Here is a 25,264-nt window from a genome sequence, read left to right as displayed (position 1 = left end):
AGGATACAGGAAGTTGGCTCCGGTCTCTCCAGCTCTCTTGAGCGGAGTGGAGGAGTTGTAGTTTAGTAGCATTTATTCACCGACAAATAAACTGTCCACACACTGCTACACCTACGATCACAGCTAGAACACCACCAACAACCTCACACTCACCACCAACACACACACACAGTCTGTTGGAAACTCACTAAAGTTACTCAGACTACGTGTGCGGCGGCGAACATGAAGCCTCCGGCAATGCTAGAGCTGCTAACGTAGCACAAACACACACACTGTCTGTTGGCCACTCACTAAAGTTAATCCGGGCAGACCCACAGCTGACAACCTGCTAAACTAAACTAAATGTGCGGTGGAGACTTTTACTGGGAAAGTGGCTGCATGTCCGCGACACTACACGCAGCATCGTAGCTGCTAAGTTAACGCTCCCGGACGGTGAACTGGAGACTCCCGTCAACCAATATCTGTTGTGCTCCTGCAGCTGGTACACCGCTGCATGAGAGGCACAACTCTTGTCGGTTAACGGTTAATAATTGGTTAATGAGGGTCGGTTATCGGTTAAGAACATTTTTCAAAATGAGCTTAAAGTTGGGACTCTGAAGGCTCTGCTGAATCTGACAGGACTTTGTCTGGCAGTTGGTCTGGTTCGTACTGGTGAAATGAAACGAAGATAGAACATGTGACTGCCTGCTAGCTATACTCTGCAGCTTTTGTTGTTGTTGTTTTTGAGTATTTCCTGACTGAGTTTAAGTGTAGTTCTTCTATTTAAATGCAAAATGTAACTTTCTGATCTACGGTATATCTGTGGATCTGTACAACTCATTATTGAGTTTTGCACTGTAAATAGGAAAGTGGTATATTTTGACAGCCAGGCATCTAAGCAATTGCCCAACATCAGTGGTTTTGTTTATCATAAATGTTTCACTTACATTTGGTTCAGATTTGCCTTATTTTATACGTGGTCTTTTCCAGCCTCCTCTCACAATGAGAGGTCTCGAGCATAGACTGTATATAAGAAGTCTCTAGATGCATCTTCAAAGTCCTCTTGAATCCAAAATCTAGAGCAGGTTTTCCATCATCTGCTGTATGATCACTTCATACATATAGATGACACAGTCAGCTTATAGTAAGTGAAAGATTTTCAATGTTGCAATCTTCCTGTTTCTATACCTCCTCCACAAGCTACCATGCCTCTGGGGCGATGAATTCACTGGCAAATGGAGTGCCGAACAAGTATTAGAAAGAAGAGAAAGAGGGAGACAGTTAGGATTGACGCAACATCAAGAGAAGTGAGGCATTACATAAATGATCTGTACTTCTATTTCTGTTACTAGAAATAATAATAATGATTTCATACATAAGTACCATGCAGACTACTGTACATGGTGTTTTTAATACATTTTGAAATAGAAACATTCCAGAAGCTGAGTTCAATTATTTGATTTGATATTTTTTAAGCAGTTAAATTAAGAACAGATTCTTAATTACAGTAGTGACCTGGCAAAATATAATGTCCTCTATAAGTAGTCTTATGTTTGGATATTAACAGCCCTATATATAGGCACCCTGTGAGGGTGGAGGTTGGCAACAAAATGCCTTTCTGACTGCACGCCCAGTTAATGAGGACTCCACAGCACCTCTCAGTGGCAAATGTTTTAAACACAAGAGAGATGTTACTTTTAACACATTAGGTCAACATGTGAGGCAAAGTTACGCTGATTTACCAGACTGAAATGATTACGCATTAGGGCTTTTTGATCGATTAAAGTATTTAATCAAGATTAATTGCATGATTGTCCTTAGTTAATTGTTATTAATCGCAAACAAATGGCACATTTTTTATATGTTCAAAATATACCTTAAAGGGAGATTTGTCAAGTTTTTTATACTCTTATCAACATGGGAGTGGACAAATATGCTGCTTTATGCAAACATATACTGTATTTATATATATATATATATATGTATATATATATATATTATTGGAAATCAATTAACAACACAAAACAATGACAGATATTGTCCAGAAACCCTCACAGGTACTGCATTTAGCATAAAACAATATGCTCAAATCATAACATGTCAAACTGCAGCCCAACAGGCAACAACAGCTGTCAGTGTGTCAGTGTGCTGACTTGACTATGACTTGCCCCAAACTGCATGTGATTATCATATATCTGGAGGTCAGAGGTCAAGGGACCCTTTTAAAAATGTCCATGCCAGTTTTTCCTTGCCAAAATCTAGTCTAAGTTTGGAGCGTTATTTAGCCGTTATTTCGCAACAAGCTAGTATGGTTGATACTAATGGATTCTTTAGGTTTTCTATTTTAATATAATGGCAGCATCTTCATTCTAGCTTTAAAACGTTGCCCGCTACAACATCTGAAAGATTAATTTTGTTAATACGTTAAAGAAATTACTGTATTGATACAAATTTGCGTTAATGCATTATCGCGTTAATTTTGACAGCCCTATTACATCCCTATTACAGCCCTATTACAGCCCTGTTACAGCCCTGTTACAGCCCTATTACAGCCCTATTACAGCCCTGTTACAGCCCTATTACAGTCCTATTACAGCCCTATTACAGTCCTATTACAGCCCTATTACAGCCTTATTACAGCCCTATTACAATCCTATTACAGCCCTAATACAGCCCTATTACAATCCTATTACAGCCCTAATACAGCCCTATTACAGCCCTATTACAGCCCTGTTACAGCCCTGTTACAGCCCTATTACAGCCCTATTACAGCCCTGTTACAGCCCTATTACAGCCCTATTACAATCCTATTACAGCCCTAATACAGCCCTATTACAATCCTATTACAGCCCTAATAGAGCCCTATTACAGCCCTATTACAGCCCTATTACAGCCCTAATACGGCCCTATTACAGCCCTATTACAATCCTATTACAGCCCTATTACAGCCCTATTACAGCCCTAATACAGCCCTATTACAGCCCTAATAACAATCCTATTACAATCCTATTACAATCCTATTACGCATGTACCTTAAAACAAAGCTATTTTAAAAATGAACAGTTAGCAGCAATGTTACAATTTATGTATGTGCACACACTTCTGCTTGATGAAGTTCGGAGCACTGAGGAAATGTGTGGGTTTGACAGACACATCATGTAAACTTAGTGGTTAGATATAGAATGTTCATTTCTTTATGCCTTGTAGAGAAATTTAAAAAAAAAATGTAAATGAAATAATTTGCTGTTTTGCTCATGGTCGCTGATAAAAGCTGTGATTTGTCAGTTTACGAGAGAGTCTCTCCAACTGCCATGCCACCTCCGTGGGACTCACCATAAATAGGAGTTTATGGAAAACACTAGTTCATCATGTGTTGACTCTCCTGAACTCGGCCCTGAAATAGTTTTTTCTCTGTTTTCTCAGCAGACACCACCACGTCTTCTGGGACAAAGCCACCTGGATTTCAAAAAGCCATTTATATACAAAGGTGAGTGAAGAATCCATTCTGCTCAAAACAGAGTGCAGCAAAGGTATGTTTCTGATTTTTCTTTTCTTTTTACAAAGTTCTCTCTGTCTTTCATCAAAATATCTTTTAACCTGGCACCCTCTAGGGGCAAAGCCTAGAATTGCTTGCATGCACGCACATTACTGGTACCTTTTACTCCTAGACGTTAACTCAGCTTGTTGTAATTCTCTTCCTCTAATCTTATCATCATACCTTTATCAACTACAGTCTGAATACTGCCAATATGGGGATTTTCTCTTGTGAATATGGGGATTTTCTATGCATCTTAACTAAATGTATATGTGTAAGAACCAACATGATATTGACAACAACCTTGAAGTATCAAATAGGGCACTTGCCAGGTAATTATAAACCTGCGACAACGTAGTCGGGGGTATATAGCGTGCCACGTGTCCGTCCTTCCGTCCTTCCGTCCGTTCGCGTGTCACACTTTAGTTTCCGGAGCAGAACTCAAAAACTATTTATCTTAGGAACTTCAAATTTGGTATGATGGTTGACTGTGTGGTCGAGTTGTGCCTTTTGGGGGTTAGAAGTTCAGGGTGCCCACATTTTTTGAAATTTTGGCCAAAAACTGAGATTTTTTCAACTTCCATTTCGTTTCCGGAGTAGAACTTGAAAACTATTTAACATAGGAACTTCAAATTTGGTATGATGGTTGACAGTGTGGTTGAATTGTGCCTTTTGGGAGCTAGAAGTCCAGGGTGCCCAACATTTTTGAAATTATGTGAGCCATGCTCACTGTTGCCTTGTTCATTTAGAAATATAATGTGTATTTCTGGAAACTAAGTTCTCTGTCACATATAATGCCATCCATTTGATGAAATACTGCTCAATTATCCTGTTTAATTATTTATGTTATTTTAAATGAAGTACTCAAACCGAGCCTAAAATGGAGCCTCATGAGGCTTGCCTAGAAGTTTACTTGGTATGTCAGACACTTTATGGAGCTGGGACAGAATATGCTGAAGTAAACTCTGCTTAACTAGTTGCAATTCATCTTCAGTCAAATATCTATCTGCTAAAAACTGACCAATTTATATTTATCCATGTGCAGATGGTGATGAATGTGTGTGTGTGTGTGTGTGTGTGTGTGTGTGTGTGTATGGGGGAGGGGGGGGGGGGGGGGGGGGTGCGCGTGTGCGTGCGTGTGCGTGTGTTTTCTCCTGTAAGGTATTTTTACCCTTTGAGTGTATAATTAAACATATTTTTTTTAATAAAAATTAATATACAGTTACAGTTATTGCACTGCTCAACTATAAATATAATTGAATGCATGTGTGTACTGTACATTGAAGAAAAGTGCAGGATGACACACTCAGCAACAGGGGGCAGGGTAAAATCAGACATGACAGACAACTGGAGAGCTTCCACATCTAATTTTATTCCTCTAAACATGTCTCATCTCCGGTATTTATTCAAACTACATTAAAAAAACATGTATTTATCATATTTTACACCTCAACATTACTATATTCACACTCTAGATTTTTTCGTAGCCATTATATTATGAAAACAAGAAAAAGCTTTAAGAGAAATTGTATTTCAAAAATGGTAAAAAAAACAAAAGTATCTCCCCAAGAATTCCACAACTGAAAACATCTTATTCATTTCTTTGTTTCTTACTTGTTGCCATTAACATACCTAGTCTCTCAAGGTATATAACCATCAAATGTGTATCGTTACTTTTTAATAGCAACCACTGTTAATGGAAAGACACCAAGTCGTCTTCTGTGCTTCTTTCCATCAGCTTCTGTAGCTTTGCCAACAAACTTACTGTAAGGTACCAAACTTTCCTGTGCATCCCCCGTTGACTTCTACAGGCTGTGGGATCTCATAACTATGTACAATTCAACCATAAATCCCAATAGTCCACAAATGGTAGGCTATGACCCCATTCGGTAATCTGTCCTATCTACAGTACAGTATATATCCTTTCTTTATCCCTCCTCCACAGCCACTCTCATTTCTTGAATCCTTTTATAAATTCTGGTGACTCTCAATCAGTAAACTTCCCCTTGTACCACGTCGGATTAAATCACACAAAACCAAATACACATTCCTTCATCCGTGTTATTTGTTTAATAAAAGTTAAGAATTGACATATATCTGAAAAGATCACACTGCTACTAAGGAGGCTCTGGTGTGCCTAATGGAAGCTGTGATATCCAGTGACAAGTGTACATTCAGTGACAGCCCGGGCACTTGTTGAATGTGACCCATGCTAAAAAAGATAGCCTTTCTCTCTGGCTAAAGTGAACAGAGGTATTTTGCACAACCTCACCAAGAGCAGACCTTGTTTTCACATATAGTTCCAAAGAGAAGCAGAGGCATTTAAAAACATTTTACAATTTTCAACGGGCCATGCATCATTTAAACCCCTGGATAAGGACATAAGGACATTAGGTCATCATGGGTTTCTTCTTGGCAATGCTACAAACAGAGGGGGGTAAACACATTTTGTGTGTAGGACAAGTACTGAATAACAGAATTGAATGTTCAAAGATAAAAGATATAAGCCTGCTATTTTTGCTTTATGATCCTGCACCTGTCAACATACTACAACATACAGTATTTCTTCAGTGATTAATCCTATGATTGGAACCGCAGCAATCATTTTCAACATCTTTCAGACATTTCAAGTTTCAAAGAATATTTCAGTACAGGCTCTGTTTAGATGGTATTTCTGCTAAATTAGTAGAAAGGGATCTCCAGACGCCTTACACAAACCTCCCCCAGGACAGGCATATGGTGCTCTATACAGTATACAGTATGTGGCGGTATACTTTATCACTATCGTCACTCAGATACATGTGTGAGTAAATGTGTTGACAGCAAAATAAATGTGATAAGCAGCATTTCGAACAGCAAATGTTTATGATCTCTTACCATTACAGTTTTCCAGTTCTAACATATTTCAAAAACTTGATTGGCTTCTGGATTTCAACTTTATACTGAATCACTTCAGCTTATGTTACTTAAGCACCATGTGTTTACAACTGAATTTGAGGCTTAAATTATTGGATGTAGGGCTGCTTATGTTTATTAATTTGTCTTTTTTTTTATTTATAGATGAATTTATTAGAGAACTCCCCCTCACAATTTCTCAAAGCCTAAGCCCCACCCAAAACCCAAATATTTTCAATCAACAATGATGTAGAAAGAGAAAAGCAGAATGATTGTCACATTTAAGAACCTGGAACCAATGGATATTTCACATTTTTGACTTAAACAATGAATCAATTAACATATTGTTGTTGATTAATTCATAATTTCAGCATTAAATGAATAGTACATGAAGATGTCCAAGTGTGGTAGTGACTGATTTACTTGTGGTTACATAGCCCCTGGCCTCCAGACACGGGGCTGGACGCCTCCCTTGGTGGCAACAAAACGTGGTTTGGGTGCCTGAACTGGGTCAGACTTGAGTGGGGGCAAAGAGGCAAGGATACTGAGCTCAGGAGCGCTCTGGAACTGCTTGGCTGCCTGAAGCCCGGTGGTGTATGATACTGGAGTGTAAGGTTTAGGGACTGTTTGGGGCATAGGGTGTAGAATAGGGTTGGCAGAGAACTTTGGGAGGCTGGGTAGTCCAGCTGGTTGGGAGGGAGGTGAAGCTGGCGTTGGGGCACTGACTGGTGCTGGTGTGAAAAGAGGGTCGTGGGTTTGAGTAAAATAATCAGGAGGTGGGGAGATCATGCTAGAATGACTCAAACGTTCTCCGAGGGTAGTGGCCGAGCGGGGTGCAATGACCTTGGGAGACAGAGTGGGAGCTGACATGGGCGTGGGTGTGGAGAATCGCTTGACCTCGAAGACACGGGCTGTTTTGAGGGGGATCTGCTTAGGTGAGGTTAATGAGCTGCCCACCATTGTTGTTGTTGTGTAGTCACCCTGCTGCTGCCTCTGGGCCTGGTAAGAAGGCATGGCTGACAGGTTAGCAGCACTGCCCCCATAGTTGAACATGGCAGAGTTGAGCTGGTAGGGCTGCCTTCTCATGAAATCCAGAGCTTTGATGCCCTCTCTTTGGGAGCCTCCTCTACCCCTGCTTTCTGGCTTGCCTGTATTCCTCTGAGGCCCCGTAGGGATAGAGGGGGCCAGGAGTGGGTTGTACCCAATGGGTGGAGGAGCACGGACATTCGGGGAGTATTTCCACTGAGATAGAAGGTAAGGATTGGGGGAGGAGTCAAGGGGTTGGGTGGCACTGTGCGAGGCCACTTCCTGCTGGTAAGGGGTCTCGGGTGGGGTGTCCACTACATACATACCCATGCGACTCTGTCTGCGAGCAAACAGCTGGGCACCCTTACCCCCTGCTTGAAGAAACTGTGGGACCTCATGGATGACCCGGGGCTTGGGTGCCACTGGAGGAGGCGCCCTTCCCATGCCGGCCTCACCACTCCTCTCCTCCTCTGCACCATCATAGATGTCCTCAGACGGTGACTGGCCATATTTGTGTCGGGTGGACCTCTCATCCAGGTTCTGGACCATACACAGTAGCTCAGGATTGGGGGAGTTCTTCTTGACATCTGGCACACTGAACATAGGTTTGGGTTTGCCACCTCGCCGTCGTGCGTCAATTAAGATTCCTGAGCGACCTGTTGGACCAGGAACAGGGGTTGGAGCTACAGCTTCTGGCTGAGAGACCAATGACACTGTAGCTACAGGCGACATTGAAAACTGAGCAACTGGCACTTGAAGTGGATGCACTGGGGCAACTGGGTCAGGTGAACCAGAAATTTGAGATGCAGGAAGAGCTAGGGTTGGAGCCATTGGTGCTTGTGGAGCCAGAGTCATTGAGGGCATAGACACTGGGGGCACAGCTACAAATGGAGCGTGATGAACAGCAGTTACTTGTGATGACTGCATTTTCTCTACTGAGATAGAGATGGCTGGAGGATAAAAAGTGCAGGAGCTACAAACAGGCGCTACTGGTGTCTGGGCAAAGGGACCTTGAGGTACAAAGGAAGGTGGGGAGAACACTGACGGAGGACCAGGGGGTAGCTGTGATGTTACTGATGTAGCTAGTTCAGAGGCAGTGGAGAATCGTGGTGGCACAACAGCTGCTGAAGTAGGACACTGGTTCATCTTTGTGACAGATGGTCGGAACGTTACAGGGGCAGTCGCAGCTCGAATGCTGATGAAGCCAGGAGTGAAAGGACGTGCCGTTCTGTTGAGAACATTACTAGCAGGTAGATCTGGTAATGGTGTTTCAGCTGGTGGTGCAGGTCTGGTCAGAACAGTCACTGAGGCAGTAGCTGATCTGGGTGACATCATGCTACTACTACCTGCAGAGTAGGATAGGTCCCCATTAGACACTCCATGGGCTGCAACTGAACGTGGAGCCTGAAACAGCTCTTGCTGTATGGCTATATGGCCCGGTGGTATCATCTGCTGAGGCTGGAGGTTTGGCTGTGGCTGTATCTCTGGATGCAACTGATACATATGAGCCTGCCCTTGGACTTGAGACTGTGCAGGAGCCTGAGGTTGTGCCGCCTCTACCTTCTTGGCATGCTCAGCAGCCCTCTTTCTCTGCTGCTCAAACAACTGGGCGCCCTTGCCTGCAGTGTCACTCAACCCTGGACTTGGAGCATCCTCTGCCCCATCCCCACGACCTTCAGCGCCTGCAGTTGCCCTCTTCTCCAGCATATCCAGGTAGTCACTATCCCAAGTGGGGTCAGGAACTGCAGAGAAGCCATCCTCATCAAACTCTGATTCACTGCCAGGGAATGCCCCATCCTCCTCTTGGGAGTCCTGACACCTATCCTCATCCACACTACCAAAACTGGTGAGGGTGTACTTCTTGGAGCGCTGCCGCCTTTTCTTGAACATCAGCACCCCCTTGGAGTGAGGGTTGGGAGCATCAGTCAGTAGAGATGCAATTGTTCGACACTTGCTTTTGGCTTCTTTTACATTCTTGTCTTGCAGAGTATCCCCTCGGTTCAGTTCTGCAGGGTATGAAAGCCATAGCTATTAGGAACAGCTGCACAATAGCATAACAGAAGTACTGCAGTAAGGTCAGAGAAGTCCGAATGAACAGGTTTAACCTTTTAATCAAGAACTGAATGACATGTGCATCTAAACCTGTCCTGACCACCATGCCTTCAACAGGCATCCATTTTGCCACAGGAACACTTCAGGGAAAATTCCAAGCAAGCCTGCAGCTTCTCAAATTAGCTGGGGTGAAGGATACATTTGCACATTATTAGTCTTATGTACTCTGACATCTAACTTAACTAGAAATATATGCAAGCTGGTGGAAAGTTGCATGTTGTAGGTGACTGGAAGAAGAACTTCAAAAGGTTGCCACAACATACCCTTTAACTTGTTATGGTATTAAGCAGATTATCATAGGCAACCTAATTCTGTTACCCTAATATGCAGTGCCACGTGAGTCCTTAATTTGTCTAGGACAGGGTTCCTAAGTAGGACATTAGAATGTTAAACCTGCACTCAGTGATGACAAAGGGGATTTACAGGGGTAAATTTATTGAAGTTCTTAAAACAGCCCAGTGACTTCAAATAGCCCAGCTCTCTGTTTCTTGGGCCTATTATGGATGATTGACAGCATGACAAGTTGTAAGAAGGACTTCTTGGTTAATGTCAGTGCTCTATATCTGTTGTTGTGTCACCGTATTGTCACAATTTTTGACCTCTCTTCAAAGTTTGTGAATACAAAACCAGTGAGTAGAGGGGTCATAGTGAGTGTTGCAAAACATATCACACTTGTACTATTTTATAAAGTTGATAAAATAGCCAAACAAAAGCAGAGCAAGAGAAATAGTTAGAGAGAGAAGACGTGGGGAGAGGGGCAGGGAAAATGAGAGTATCCCTGCTTTGCTACTTGATACCTAAAAGCAGCTGTAGATGATTTTCAGTGCTCCCATATTGATTGCTGGGGTTTTTACACACATAACTGGAGTTAAATATAGTCAACTGTACAGCCATGCTCTGTTTAACAGGCTCCGCTTAGCTGGTGCAATCACACAGGACTACTAACCTAAAAGAAAACTTAAGGATATTTAGTCAGTTATGGTAGTCGACTGTCAGATTAAATGACTGGGACACAGTGGTTTTCTAGGTTAAGATTCTCAAACACTACTCCTATTGACACTGAAATAAATTTTGATTTAAATTTTCATTTTCAGAAATCAATGGGTTTGAAAAGGTATTGAACTGCGTTAAAATTGGCTCTGCTATGTGTAGGATGAATATTGTGAATTTAAATTTTAAAATAGGGACATGTTTGTTACAAAATGAAGTTTAATAGCTGTTACAGTTATGTGTTTGAACTGTCTAAAGGGCTGTTTTAAACCAGCAGTTGAATCTTCTGGAGGTTTGGTTTAGAGATGAAATGTTGTGAACAAAGAGGGTAGTGTAGGTGGCGATTTGATCAGTTTGGTGTTCGAGGTGTAAAGACTTGTACTTACTATTGAACCTTCTGCAAATATATAGGTTTTTCTCTGGGAGGTTCAGGGGCATATTTGTCTTGAGCTTCAACAGACATGTACTGTACATGTAATCTCTGCCTAGAAAAGGCAATATCACACTGGCATATAAAGCTATATGAGAACTTGTCTTCCTGTGTATGGGAACGAAGAAGATCAGCTGATCTTCACTTCAGTGATGAATTCCTGTGCTGCAAAGCAGATGGCACATAGAAATAATATATAGAATATAACATAGAAAACAGTATCAAAAAGAGCATCCTTGAGAATAAGATTAAAATATAAGTATCTGCTTCGAGACTTAACAATCTAATGACACGTATTTAAGTGTTTGTAGAATTTTAAGTTTTGTGACTGTTCAACCAACCAGGGACCTTTACCAGGAATGTGTATAAGTGTGGAGAAGCCATGTAATGCACGTGTCTCTGTCACTGTTCTTCCTCAGCTGTACTTACTGGCTTGTTTGGCCTTTTCCATGTAGGTTGTTGTAAGCTCCTCATCGATGGGGTTATTCACAGGACCCACCATGGGTATAAGCTGGCTGCGGGAGCCCAGCATCAGGGCCTCCTTTGCCCTCTCAGGGGATACCAGTGGCACGTTGGCTGGCTCAAGAAAGCCACTATCCTCCTCTTGCCCTCCATCCCGTGGCCCTTGGTCATCTGCTGAGGAGATGATGGAGGAGGTCTCAGTGGATGTCTGTGATGACCACATTCCTGGAGCAGGAGGCTGGTAAATCACCTCCCTCCGTGCCACCCCCGGTAGCCCCCCTCCTCCATCTCCATCTCCCCCACGTCCATCCAACAAACCGGGGTAAACATGTGCATCTGGAGCGCTGTCATAGCCACTCATCTCTGACGTCTCCCCGCCCTCAGGAGAGGCTCGTCCTGTTGGTTTCACCGGGTTGGAGTTGCTGGGGCTGCGGCGTTTCTGCCGGCGCTGCCTCTCATAGCCCGCCACATCTGCATCACTGTCAGTCTCGCCGTAGTAAGCCTCGCTACCAGGTGGAGATGTCAATCCACTGGTTATGGAGGAGTGGCTACAGTGGACTTCACGGACGGGTGCGTGGTGGGGGTGGGTGGGTGACATGGCACGCAGAGCAGCGCGGTACTCTTTGTCTATACGGGGAGATGGGGCACGGGTCACAAGCACCACGGACTGAAAACCAGCAGGCACCCTGCAAGTGAAGGGTTCAAATGATATTAGAATTTAATTTCCTAAGTCTGGATTCTTACAGTAAGTAGGATCTTAGCACAAGCAGGAGAAACATATCTTGATCCTAATGTTTCCTAATATTTATAAAATATATATATATATTATACATATAGCCCTGTGATAGTCTGGCGACCTGTCCAGGGTGTACCTCGCCTTCGCCCAATGTCAGCTGGAATCGGCTCCAGCCCCCCCGCGGCCCTGAATAGGATAAGCGGTTACAGATAATGGATGGATGGATGGATGGATGGATGGATGGATGGATGGATGGATATTATATATATTATAAAATATAATATTCAGTAGTGTATGTGTTTGATACAATGCACAGTGTAAATCGTGCACGACTTGAGTCTTTGACTTGAGCATAATAGAATTTCTACTCGATCCATTACAATGTGTTGATGACGGTTTATGACGAGTAGGAATATAATTCTTTAGTTCCTCTGACCTTTTGACCCGGATGTGTAGTATCCCAGGGGAGCTGTCGATGAGGTCCATGGCCTGGGCATGGGATAGCATTCCACATGGCTGTTCGTTGATGGACACCAGTTCATCAGCCTCCCGAAGCCCAGCCCTGCATGCCTTGCTGCGTTTACGCACCTGCACCAGCAAAGGAGGGCAACATTTCAAACACACACATAAACAACAACAAGTTACACATATGTTGAGCTCTGATGGATTATATCATAAAATGTTTTTGGTATGAAGCAGATACATTTTGAAGTATTTTGGGGCACATCGAAGACAACTCTCAAGTCCTTCAGGGGACATCTCAAGTCAGGTTTCCAGGCCTTAAGGGCAGGCCCAAGTCCAAGACATGCAATCTTCCACATTTGAGTGCTGACAATTAAATAGAAGGGTATATGTTCATTTCTCCCTACTGTATCAATAGTGTCAATGTCTTTTTCCTGCTGCCAAGTATTTATATTTTATTATTTATTTAAAAAAATATATTTTTATATCAAATATGACTTGTAACTTAAGGCCAAGTCTCGAGTCTCAGGTCTACAGCTTTGGTTTGAAGAGCTGTGATGTAAAGGAGATACTTAAAGGGACTATTTGTAACTTTCAGAAATGCTTCTTAACAGCGACACCTGTAGCCGTGAAATCAACGAAAGTCAGCGTCGGGCTCGCGCTTGCTCGCTCTAAATATACCTGAACGAGCATTGCTCAAAACAGTGAGGCGACACACGTCAGCTAAAACCACAATATCACTCTATAGTTCAGCTGCTTGGCAGTAATGTTAGCTGACCAGACGAAGGTCTCTCCATGAACATGATTTAGATCTGATCTTAGTGTTGGCTTTTACTGCCTCAGCGCAGGCTGATGCAGCGGGGCTCTGCAGCGTGTCTCCCTGCTCTCTCCGCCCGCAGCCGGAGAGAGCAGGGAGACACCGGCACCCGGTCGGTAACGAGACGATAACGTTACTAGCTGAGGAGCTCCGTCACTTCACAAGACACGGGAAACCTCTGTTGGTCTGGAGGAGCTGCAGCATTTTTTTTCTGCACAAACGTCCACTGAACATTCACTAGATATTCTCAGAGCTAAACTAATTCTTCTGCAGTGAGGAGTGAGGGCACGTTCACGTCTAGAGGTGGAGCGAGCTGAGAACGCGCGCGCTCTCTGAGCAAAGGCAGGCAGGCAGAGTTGGAGAGGCAGCGGCCACACGCGAACGCGCATATGTGAGCGCGCATGTGTTGCGACCCGCTACATTTATACGCTTAAAAAGTTACAAATAGTCCCTTTAAGGGAGGATATTAAGGTGCAAACATCAACACTCTTTCTTTCCTGCTACTTTATTAGTTCCCTATGAATTGTATCTTTGGCTTTTGTAACTGTAGAGATAGAAAGTAAAAGCCTGACAGAGCGATGCTGCTGTCTTGTCTTGGTTTTTGGTAGTGACTGACAGAGAGCAGCTTTTGTCCTGACAGCTCGATCTTGCTGCGGACATATGCCACATACTGCGGCTCGAGTGGGGCACTCATACACACTTTAACAGGGAAATGCCAGCCAGCAGCCATCTTCATTTGGTGCTTTGCTATTTGTGCCCGAGGTCTGTCAGGACCATGGCGGTATGCCCACCTTAAAGTGCCTCAGGCCTATGCAAGCCATGCCAACATGTCACATAATAAATTGAAAGCAGATGTTTGAAACATTACAAAGACAATGACTGCAGAGTTGATTGCATTTGCCCTGGGGGCACTGCCATGCATTAAATGAATATTATTATAATCAGAGTTAAGGAAACGTTGCTTGGGTTGACCTGATAAGTTTTCTTTCCAGCTATTCTGGTTTGCCTGTAATGAAATCCCACATCCACATTTAGCTAAGCCTTTCAAAGTGGCCTGTGCCTGCTTGTGGTACAGGATGTCAATTATTCAGTCAGTCAGTCACCTTGTGGTTGCAAGTCACAACAGTTATAATACCCTTACATCCTCGCACCCACACACACCACATGGACTGATACAAAAATACACATAAACTCATATAAATAAACTCACAAACACGCGCATGCAGACCCACAGGCACAAACCCAGCACTGACACACCGGCTCTTTCAATGAAGCCCCAAACTGCTCCACCTGTTATGGACGCTATAGTATGGGACCTGATAAGATTGGGCCTTCCTGATCTCAGGGGTGAAGGAGCACTCTGTTTTGGATAGTGAGACTGAAACAGCTGTCGTCCACTGCCATTAAGGTGATTTGGTGTCATGTGGCGCTGTGTACACACCACATTCTGCATAAGTCAACTACATATAGGATTAATATTTTAAAGAGCAAGCATTCTTATGATGCTAAATGCTGTCTATAAGAAGTGGTTGTCTCAGATGTATAACCTGGAGGTATCAGCATGAATCCTAGCACATTTTATTTCTGATAAATAATGGCTACTATATCAAAAAGTAAGCACAACTAAAAGCCAATATACCTTTCTCTAGGCCTATGAGGCAAGCATACTTATACTTTTCTTAAGTATATCTCGATCAAAAGATTAAGTACAAGTAGGCCTACAAACCAAATATACTTGACTATTCTGTATACTTGTCAGTATGAGCCAAGTATACTTAGACTTTTCTGTATACTTCTCAGTATAAGCCAAGTATACTTAGACTTTTCTGTATACTTGTCAGTATAAGCCAAGTATACTTAGACTTTGCTGTATACCTGTCAGTATAAGCCAAGTATACTTAGACTTTTCTGTATACTTCTCAGTATAAGCCAAGTATACTTAGACTTGTCTGTATACTTCTCAGTATGAGCCAAGTATACTTAGACTTTTCTGTATACTTCTCAGTATAAGCCAAGTATACTTAGACTTGTCTGTATACTTCTCAGTATGAGCCAAGTATACTTAGACTTTTCTGTATACTTCTCAGTATAAGCCACGCCCATTCGCTTATAGACTGATTTTCCCCCCTTTTGAATTTTGTCCAAATCAGATTTTTTGCTACTCCTACACATTTTGAGCAATCATCCCCAAATTTGGTACAGAACATCTCTGGGCCAAAAGTTACTTTTTTTGATAGTTGATGTTCCCTACAGTTTATAGCTGGCCCTCAAAGTTAGCTCAAATGCTGCGGGAAGGGCATATATTACAAACAATAAAATATCTCCTGAACGCTTAGAGCTATTGCGACCACATTTGGTGGATATGTGTAGATATGATGTTTGAGTGACCATGGCAAATTTGGTGCCTTTTGGCGAATAGATGGCGCTGTAGCAGCATCATCGAACTATAAAGGAAGTATTCTCAATCTGTCTGTGTATGTATGACTGCCCTTCGCATATCTCGACAACCGTTCATCCAATCAACTTCAACTTCACACTTCACACCAAGTAATAATCGGCCCATTCCGGACGGGCACACGCTCTGAACGGGCACTGCACTAGTACACATTGCACAGTGTTGAACAAGCTTCTTCAAACCCATTTACCAGCCGGAGGGTCAATCATTACAAACTCCAAGTTATCTGGACAAACCCACACAACTTTTATTTTTATTCTAGACTAAGTTTTCAAAGATACTAAAAAGCTGGGGGGGGGGGAGGTTTTGGGAAATGTGAACAAAATGATAAACAGGTTATCATAAAACAAAAAGAGGTTGACCAAAGCAAATTTGTTTCTCTCTCCCCGTCCTTTATTCACAGCTCATAAGGTGCCTGAACAGGAACAATATGGAACACAACAAGTTTAGCAATTAGGATTTTCTTTGCATGTGAACCTACAAAAAAAAGTTTTACGTTCATCCCCAAGCAGCAAGATACTGAGTAGTGCATGTATAAAAATAGTGTATGAGGTTAATTTTTGAGCTCTGAGCTGAAACACACACCTTGGCTGACCCCATGACCTGCTGCTTCTCAACCGAAAATAGCCACCTGGAAAAGTAGTTCTGCTCAGTCAACAGTTATTGAAAGTGCGTATGGATATGTGTGTTTATGTCATGTGTGTACATGTACAGTATGCATGTATAGTGTGGGTGTGCAGGTGTACTAAAACCTGAACTAGCATATCCAGAAATAAGATCTCTCTATTTAAAGATTTCAGACAGAGTCGGCCCAAGTCTTGTTAAAGAGGAAGGACAAGGACACCCCTCCCATCAGCATATAGCCAAAATGGCTCGACTGCCGAGTGATAAAGTACCCGGATCTTCCGCATCCATTAGGCCCATAGAGCAGGCGCAGTAGCGTTTCCTTTAACTCCGCCTCCCAGCCCTCGGTCCAGCCTCAGTCTGGGTCTCATTCACATGAACGGAGGAAGGGAAATATGGGGAAAAGTCTTTTTGGACCTGATGGCATCACGTGACGGACACAGAAGTTGTAGTACCGCCTAATCGCCACTACAAAAATGGGGGCTTGGTTCAATCTTCCAGAATTCTAACCCTAGCCCTGTCAACTGCAACACACATCAGACAATGGTTTTAAGACAACAATTAAGATTTTTATTTTCATAACTGTATTTATTATAATATAAACAAACAATTGCCCCCTGATATTGTTGGCTTAAAGGGACTCTATGTAAGAATCAAAAATGTCTTGTTAACAGCGACACAGTGGCCGTTAAGTCAACGAAAGTCAGCGTCCTGTTGCTCGCGCTTGTGCTCGCTCTACATAGACATGAAGGAGCATCGCTCAAAACAGTGAGGCGACACACGTCAGCTAAAAGCACAATATCACTCTATATTTCAGCTGCTTGGCAGTAATGTTAGCTGACCAGACGAAGGTCTCTCAATGAATCAATGCTGATCCTAGTGTTGGCTTTTCCTGCCTCAGCCTCCCGACTGCGGCCGGAGGGAACAGGGCAGACGCCGGAGTTCTGGTCGGAGACGATAACGTTTCTCTCTGCGGAGCCCCGTCACTCCACAAGACACGGGAAACCTCTGTTGGTCTGGAGGAGCTGCAGCAGTTATTTCTGCACAAACGTCCACTTTACATTCACTAGATATTCTCAGAGCTAAACTAACTCTTCTGCAGTGTGGACTGTGCGCGCATGCACGTGAGAGTGGAGCGAAAGAGCGAGAACAAGTGTGGTGTGTGAGTGAAGGCAGGCAGGCAGAGGAGCAGAGTACAGCAGAGACTCCGGTCCTGGAGACCAAAGCTACGGTCTCCCCCGCGTCCTCCGACCGCGGCCAACACTGTTTAACAGACGGGCTTCACTAGATACAACCAAGAGGTTTTGGTGCTTCACTGTAGTTTGTGTTGGAGTCTGAGACTGAACAGCGTAGACACACATGAGCGCGCATGGGACACCGACCCGCAATGATTTATAGATGAAAGAAGTTACAAACAGTCCCTTTAAAAGTGATTAGTCAGTTTCTCTACAATTTACACTTTTATTAACAAAGAAGTGCAGCCGGGCTGATGAAAAAGTGTGAGAAAGAGAGTTATGGGGTGAAAAGTGTATTTCTTTCTTTATTTATTTATTTGTTCATTTGTTACCTCAATGCAGAATAAGAGGAAGGGCGCCCACCGGCATTTCTTTTTTTTTTATAATAATTTATTTCAGTTTTTTAGAGGGCGACCAGCGCCCCCCAGAAGGTGGCGACCTAGGCGACCGCCTATATGGCCTATGCCTTAAGCCGGTCCTGGGTGCAACAGCTGTGGACTGATGATTTTTACAACTCATGTCATATTGGTGATGACGTGGAACTGATCGATACAAACAGCAAAGAATCAATATAAAGTCAGAGAATGTAACTACAACTTTAGTTTTTTTCTCTTATTTTTCCCACCATTTTCAACTTTATCTCTCAGAGGTATTCTTTTGGGTATTTTGCTTTGCTTGAAAGACTAATTGAAAACTTTTATCCACTTTTATTCCCTTTGGCATGGAAATTTTTGCTTTCTTAAATGGAGATCAAGATTCAAATCTGGACTGCTTCATCGGTGCCAAATGTGGGCACCGAAGAAGAATTTGCTTTAGGGTAGTAAAATGAGCTGAGATTTTTAAGGTTAAATATTTCACGCAATTAATATTTTATTTCAGTGAACCTATTTAAACGAGTAGATATAAAAGTAGTCTATAATTCTATAAGTCTATAAGTCTAAATATAACAGATTTCAAGAACTGAAATAAAGCCAAACATTCATGACCTTAATGGCTCACCTATGTGGTTTCTACTGTTACAACAGTGTTTCCAGATAAATCTCAGGTAATCTGCCAGCTCAATCATGACCAAGCATGACTGGAGTGAGTGGGTTTCTTACTGAAATGATTACGTATGGAAACATGCTCATGGTCATGGGTGAATGGTGTGTAATATCATACCATTAACAGTTTATAAAACGATGATCTTAATGTACTGAAAATCTCTTCAATGTGCACATTTCACTGCTCAAAGCACTACTGAAGAACAGCGCCAGTAAGTAGCACAAAGTCAAAGTTATTTATCAAAAACAAACCAAGATTTTCTGGTCATTATCACTAATTTCATGAGAACTTTGAGCTTCATGCAGTTTAATAGGAGTAGCAGCATTCATTGGAATATTTATGACAAGGTTGCCCTACATTCCCAGCTGAACTTTAAGTTTAAAGTTCACCCAATCAATCATTGGTGCGCCGTTCTCAAACCAGATGATGACTCATGTTCAGGCCCCAAACCAACCTGCATGGCAGCTCATGTTCCATTTCAACGTTGTTCACAGCTCCTTAAATCTCCACCTAATATAACCCAGCTGATGTTTCACTTCTCTTTACCGAGGCTGTTGAATCTAACACAGTTTTCTTCTTTCCACTCAGCAAACCATGAAATTACTTATTTTGTCCAGCCTGCTGAGTGACCCCCCCCCCCCTTACCTTAGCCACCTGCAGTGGTTTCTGATGTTCCACACCTCCCTGGAGACGAAAGCCCCACGGCGCTCCACCGGACAATGTAATTATCACTTCCTCTGCAACCATTGTTCTGCTTTCTTTTTGTCTTTTTTAGCTTTTCTTCTTTTTCTCGGTTGTTTTCCGCTCCCCTTTGGCTTTTATATTTCGTCTTGGGGGCCCTCAGTGTGTTGGCCCCATGGTCAGCGGTCAGGGCCCCCTCCAAGAGCTCTGACGTGCTCTTTGCCTGCCACACTGTGCGGACGCTGTCTTCTCTCTGAGTCAAGCTCCAAGGCCAACGCTCACACCTGAACACACACACACACATGCACACACACGTTTTGGTGCGCCCACCCATACCCAGAGTGGGCCAACCGTCATAGCCAAGGGAGGGAGAGAGGGAGAGGGAGAGAGAAATATGATGGGAGGGTGGTCTGTGTCTGCTTACACTGAGGAATGCCTGCCCCAAATGAGCGAGGGGAGGGTCCAACACAACACTTGTCCTGTCACTCAGACCTATGCCACTGGGTCGCTGATAGCCCCTCCAAAAATAGGACACCACCACCACCTCTGCTGCTTTGCCTGCTCATCTGCAGACCAAGGGAACATTAACATTCAGAACGTCCAAATGGCACTGTTTCATATCTGGCTTTACAGCATTGAGGTCATTAGTAACCTTTAGTAGGGTCACAGCCAGACTCTCAGATCTCAGGGCTGAGATATGCCATGATAGAACAGTCAACTCTTGATTAGTTACATTCAAATCTCCTTCCATTTCTACCAAGGGGTGCTGATGGATTGGCTTTGGTGCTGTTTAGTCTTTAACTGTTGAGACTGCTGTTCCAGCTCCTGTGGATCTGGAGACATTCTTGGCTGTCAGCATAGAGCCTTTAGGATAAATACTTGTGCAAGCTCTGGATGAACAGCCTGCATAGCGACATTGAAATATGTCCTAATTCCACAGTGTTGACTGAATGACAAATACTTTGAAACACAGAAGGGTCCCATGCTTGCTTGTATAAATCTAATACAGAATGTAGACGCGTACAGAAGTGGTACACGACTGCACAAGAAAAACACATGTTGTTAACATTTTTTTAGAGACTTGGTTGATATAAAATGAGACATGATGATATCTCGTTATAGGCAGATTTATCCCACAACACATTTACCTTTATGCCCAGCAATCGGACAGACACCACATTCTTGCGCCCAACCAAACTTTTAGATATGGTGGCAATTATGGAGAGTCTGAACAAAGACATTTAACATAGAAACAAAACAAAGAGTCTACAGAGTCTAGTCTCTATGGTAGCGGCTCTGTAAAGCTGTACTTTGTTCTAGATGCCTAAAGCCCTTAACATCAGCATGGTAGCATGCTGATGTTAAGGGGTCATTCCCATGTTCCCAGGGTTCTATGTTTCCCAGATTTACATGGCACATAATGGGAACATGACGAAAAGTCGTATGTCCCCAGTGTCCTACAGTATGTTCCCAGGGTCCAATTCCCCCAGTGTCCTATGTTCTCAAGGTCCTATGTCCCCAGTCAGTTTCTCTTACATTTACACTTTTATTTACAAATAAGTGCAGCAGGGCTGATATAAAAGTGTGAGAAAGAGAGTTACAGGGGTGAAAAGTGTATTTCTTTCTTTAATATACTCCCGCGACAACATAGTCGGGGGTATATAGCGCTCCGCGTGTCCTTCCCCCCTTTTATGTGTCACACTTTCGTTTCCAGAGCAGAACTCAGGGTGCCCAAAATTTTTGAAATTGTGGCCAAAAACTGATTTTTTCGACTTCCATTTCATTTCCGGAGTGGAACTCCAAAACTGTTTAACTTAGGAACTTCAAATTTGGTATGATGGTTGACAGTGTGGTGTAGTTTTGCCTTTTGGGGTTTAAAAGTCCAGGGTGCCCACATTTCTTTTGAAATTTTGGCCAAACACTGTGATATTTTTCACCTTCAGTTTCGATTCCGGAGCAGAACACGAAAAATATTTATCTTAAGAGCTTCAAATTTGGTACGATAGTTGATAGTGTGGTCTAGATGTGCCTTTTGGGGGTTAGAAGTCCGGGGTGCCCAAAATTGTTGACATTTTTCCAAAAGGGAAAAACCTTTGGCTTTACTTTATCAGGGGTCAAGCAGTGAGCCGGGGTATGTGAGCTATGCTCAGTCTTGCCTTGTTTATTTATTTGTTAATTTGTTATCTTAATGCAGAAAATGAGGAGGGGCGCCCACCGGCATTTTTTTTTAAAAATAATTATTTATTTCATTTTTTGACATTATTTATTTTATTTTTTATCATGCTGATGTTATGTTTCCCAGATTTACATGGCACATAATGGGAACATGACAAAGTCCTAGTTCCCCAGTTTACTACAGTATGTTCCCAGAGTCCTATGTTCTCATGGTCCTATGTCCCCAGTGTCCTATGTCCTCTGTGTCCTACTGTATGTTCCCAGAGCCCTATATTCCTAGGGTCCAATGTTCCCAGGGTCCTATGTTCCCCGGTCCAGGGTCCTATGTCCCCAGTGTCCTAAGTTCCCAGGATCCGATGTTTCCAGGGTCCTATGTTCCCATGGTCCTCTGTTTCCATGATCCTATGTCCCCAAGGACCAATGTTCCTGGGGTCCAATGTTCCCAGGGTCCAATGTTCCCACGGTCCAATGTTCCAAGGACCCTGTGTTCCCAAGATCCTATGTTCCCAGGGTACTATGTTCCCAAGGTACTAAGTTCCCAGGGTCCTATGCTCTCAGGGTCCAATGTTCTCAAGGTCCTATGTTCCCAGGGTCCAATGTCCCTAGTGTCCTATGTTCCCACGGTCCAATGTTCCCAGGACCCTGTGTTCCCAAGATCCTATGTTCCCAGGGTACTATGTATACTCTATATATAGAGCTTCTTTTTCAGGTTCCCATTATGTGCTATATGTAGCACATAATAGGAACATGAACAAGATGTTCCCCAGCTCTGTATTTCTTTACTATGACATAGACTATTGTCGGAATTGAAGTGGTTTTCTGTTCCCCAGCACTGCTATGGCTCTCAATATAATAGATCTACTAGAGGGAACTTTTCACTGCTCAAAAAACACTTAATCATCCCAGTATAACACCGTCATCAGTTAAACTTCAGGGATATCAATCTGTCCATTTAGGAAGCACAAGTGATTGTGAATCACTTTCTGCTGCTTTGGTGCAAATGAAAGTGACAACAGGTGAATGGAGAGGCAACAGCAAGACAACCCCCACACAGGGAATGGTTCTGCATGTGGTGGCCACCGACAGCTGGTCTCTCCTCATCCTTCCTGTCGGGTTCTTCTCTAGTTCTGTGTTCTGCTAGTGTCCTCGTCAATACTTGTAGCATGAGGCGGTACCTGCAGCCCAATCAGGTTGCACAGGTAGTCCAGCTCCTCCAGGATGGCACATCCATACGTGCAGTAGCAAGAAGGTTTGTTGTGTCTCCCAGCACAGTCTCAAGAGCATGAGGAGATACCAGGAGACTGGCTGGTACATGAGGAGGGCTGGATGGGGCCGTAGAAGGGCATCGACCCAGCAGCAGGACCGGTATCTGTTCCTTTGTGTGAGGAGGAACAGGAGGAGCACTGCCAGAGCAGAGCCCTACAGAATGACCTCCAGCAGGCTACTGGTAAGCATGTTTCTGACCAAACTGTCAGAAACAGAGTCCATGAGGGTGGCATGAGGGCCCGACGTCCTCTAGTGGGACCTGTGCTCACAGCCCGGCACCGTGCAGCTCCATTGGCATTCGCCAGAGAATGCCAGAACTGGCAGGTTCTGGCGTTCTCTTTACAGATGAGAGCAGGTTCACACTGAGCATATGTGACAAGCATGAAAGAGTCTGGAGACGCCGTGGTGAACGTTATGCTGCCTGTAACATCATCCAGCATGACCGGTTTGGTGGTGGGTCAGTGATGGTCTGGGGAGGCATACTGTATCCTTGGAGGATCACAGACCTCCATGTCATAGCCAACGGCACCCTGACTGCTGTTAGGTACCGGGATGAAATCCTCAGAGCGATTGTCAGACTTCCTGGTGCAGTGGGCCCTGGGTTCCTCCTGGTGCAGCGGGCCCTGGGTTCCTCTTGGTGCAGTGGGCCCCGGGTTCCTCCTGGTGCAGCGGGCCCCGGGTTCCTCCTGGTGCAGTGGGCCCCGGGTTCCTCCTGGTGCAGTGGGCCCCGGGTTCCTCCTGGTGCAGTGGGCCCCGGGTTCCTCCTGGTGCAGTGGGCCCTGGGTTCTTCCTGGTGCAGTGGGCCCCGGGTTCCTCCTGGTGCAGTGGGCCCCGGGTTCCTCCTGGTGCTGTGGGTCCCGGGTTCCTCCTGGTGCAGTGGGTCCTGGGTTCCTCCTGGTGCAGTGGGCCCTGGGTTCCTCCTGGTGCAGTGGGCCCTAAGTTCCTCCTGGTGCAGTGGAACCTGGGCTCCTCCTGGTGCAGTGGACCCTGGGTTCCTCCTGGTGCAGTGGGCCCCGGGTTCCTCCTGGTGCAATGGGCCCTGGGTTCTTCCTGGTGCAGTGGGCCCTGGGTTCCTCCTGGTGCAGTGGGCCCAGGGTTCCTCCTGGTGCAGGACAATGCCCGGCCTCATGTGGCCAGAGTGTTTAGGCAGTTCCTGGATGATGAAGGCATTGATGCCATTGACTGGCCCTGACGTTCCCCTGACCTAACTCCAACTGAGCACCTATGGGACGTTATGTATCGGTGCATCCGACGGCGCCAAGTACCGCCACAGACTGTTCAGGAGCTCTCTGATGCCCTGATCCAGGTCTGGGAGGAGATCCCCCAGGACACCATCCGCCATCTCATCAGGAGCATGCCCAGATGTTGTCGGGAGTGCTTACAGGCAAGTGGGGGGGGGTGGCCGTACACACTACTGAGTCAAATTATGAGTTGCCGTGATGAAATTCACGCAAGTTGGATCATCCTGTGATTTACATTTTTTACTTTGTGGGTTGATGATTTTGGTTTACATTGACCGTTGTTACATAATTTTGTTCTCAACAAATTATACAAAGTACATCAGTAAAGATTTTAAATTTGAAGAATTCGTTCATCAAGATCTGATGTGTGATTTAAGTGTTCCCTTAACTTTTTTTGAGCAGTGTAGTTGGAATCATCAATGGTCATAGCTTAATGCTTCCTTAGTTGAAATCTAGCCCAGTATACATGTTTTGAATCTATTATACACAAACATAATTACAGATATTATTAACTTATATTAGAAAATCAGAATGGGTGTTTATATGCGTGGGCATGTTCAGGGAACATAGACCTTTTGAATTTGGGGGTCAAATTTGACCTTTTCATCATCAAACATGCAAAAAACAATTATTTTATCCCCATATAGTGTTGTACCTCATAACTAACTTTCTTAATTTCTAACATTCCTGTTTTATTTAAATGTCTTCACTTAAAGCTGCAGTAGTCAGTATATTTCTGGCATCATTGGGCAAAAAATCCATAATAACCTTTCAGCATATTGTAATTCAAGTGTTCTGAGAGAAAACTAGACTTCTGCTCCTCCTCATGGCTCTGTTTTCAGGCTTTAGAACATCTAGCCTGTGACGGGAGACTTTGACCAATCACAGGTCATTTCAGAGAGAGAGCGTGCCTATTGACTGTGCTCCGGCCATGTGACCGGAACTTGCCGTTCCTTCACAAGATTTCACAATGGCGGCGGCGTCACAAACGTTCTCATTTTACAGCTAAACTGTGCACTACAAGATGATTCTGAGAACATCTGAGGAGAGAAATAGGAATTAACGTAACAGAATATTTATTTAATATTTGATCAGCGCT

At 43.9% G+C, this 25,264-nt stretch overlaps 1 protein-coding gene across 1 annotated transcript; it reads right to left on the bottom strand.

Moving 5' to 3' along the window:
• Nucleotides 1-4,825: 4,825 nt before the first annotated feature.
• On the bottom strand, nucleotides 4,826-19,811 carry synpo2la (synaptopodin 2-like a). The gene is made up of 4 exons (XM_074645259.1): nucleotides 19,448-19,811; nucleotides 12,602-12,753; nucleotides 11,397-12,115; nucleotides 4,826-9,441 (listed from the first exon to the last, which is right to left on the bottom strand). Exons 1-4 carry the CDS (start codon nucleotides 19,547-19,549, stop codon nucleotides 6,839-6,841), a joined length of 3,576 nt encoding a protein of 1,191 aa, XP_074501360.1. The 5' UTR covers nucleotides 19,550-19,811; the 3' UTR covers nucleotides 4,826-6,838.
• Between the last annotated feature and the right edge of the window lie 5,453 nt (nucleotides 19,812-25,264).

The sequence above is a fragment of the Sebastes fasciatus genome, chromosome 9, assembly GCF_043250625.1.
Source record: "Sebastes fasciatus isolate fSebFas1 chromosome 9, fSebFas1.pri, whole genome shotgun sequence".
NCBI classification, from domain to species: Eukaryota; Metazoa; Chordata; class Actinopteri; order Perciformes; family Sebastidae; genus Sebastes; species Sebastes fasciatus.
This window is presented reverse-complemented; position numbering and strand designations above follow the sequence as displayed.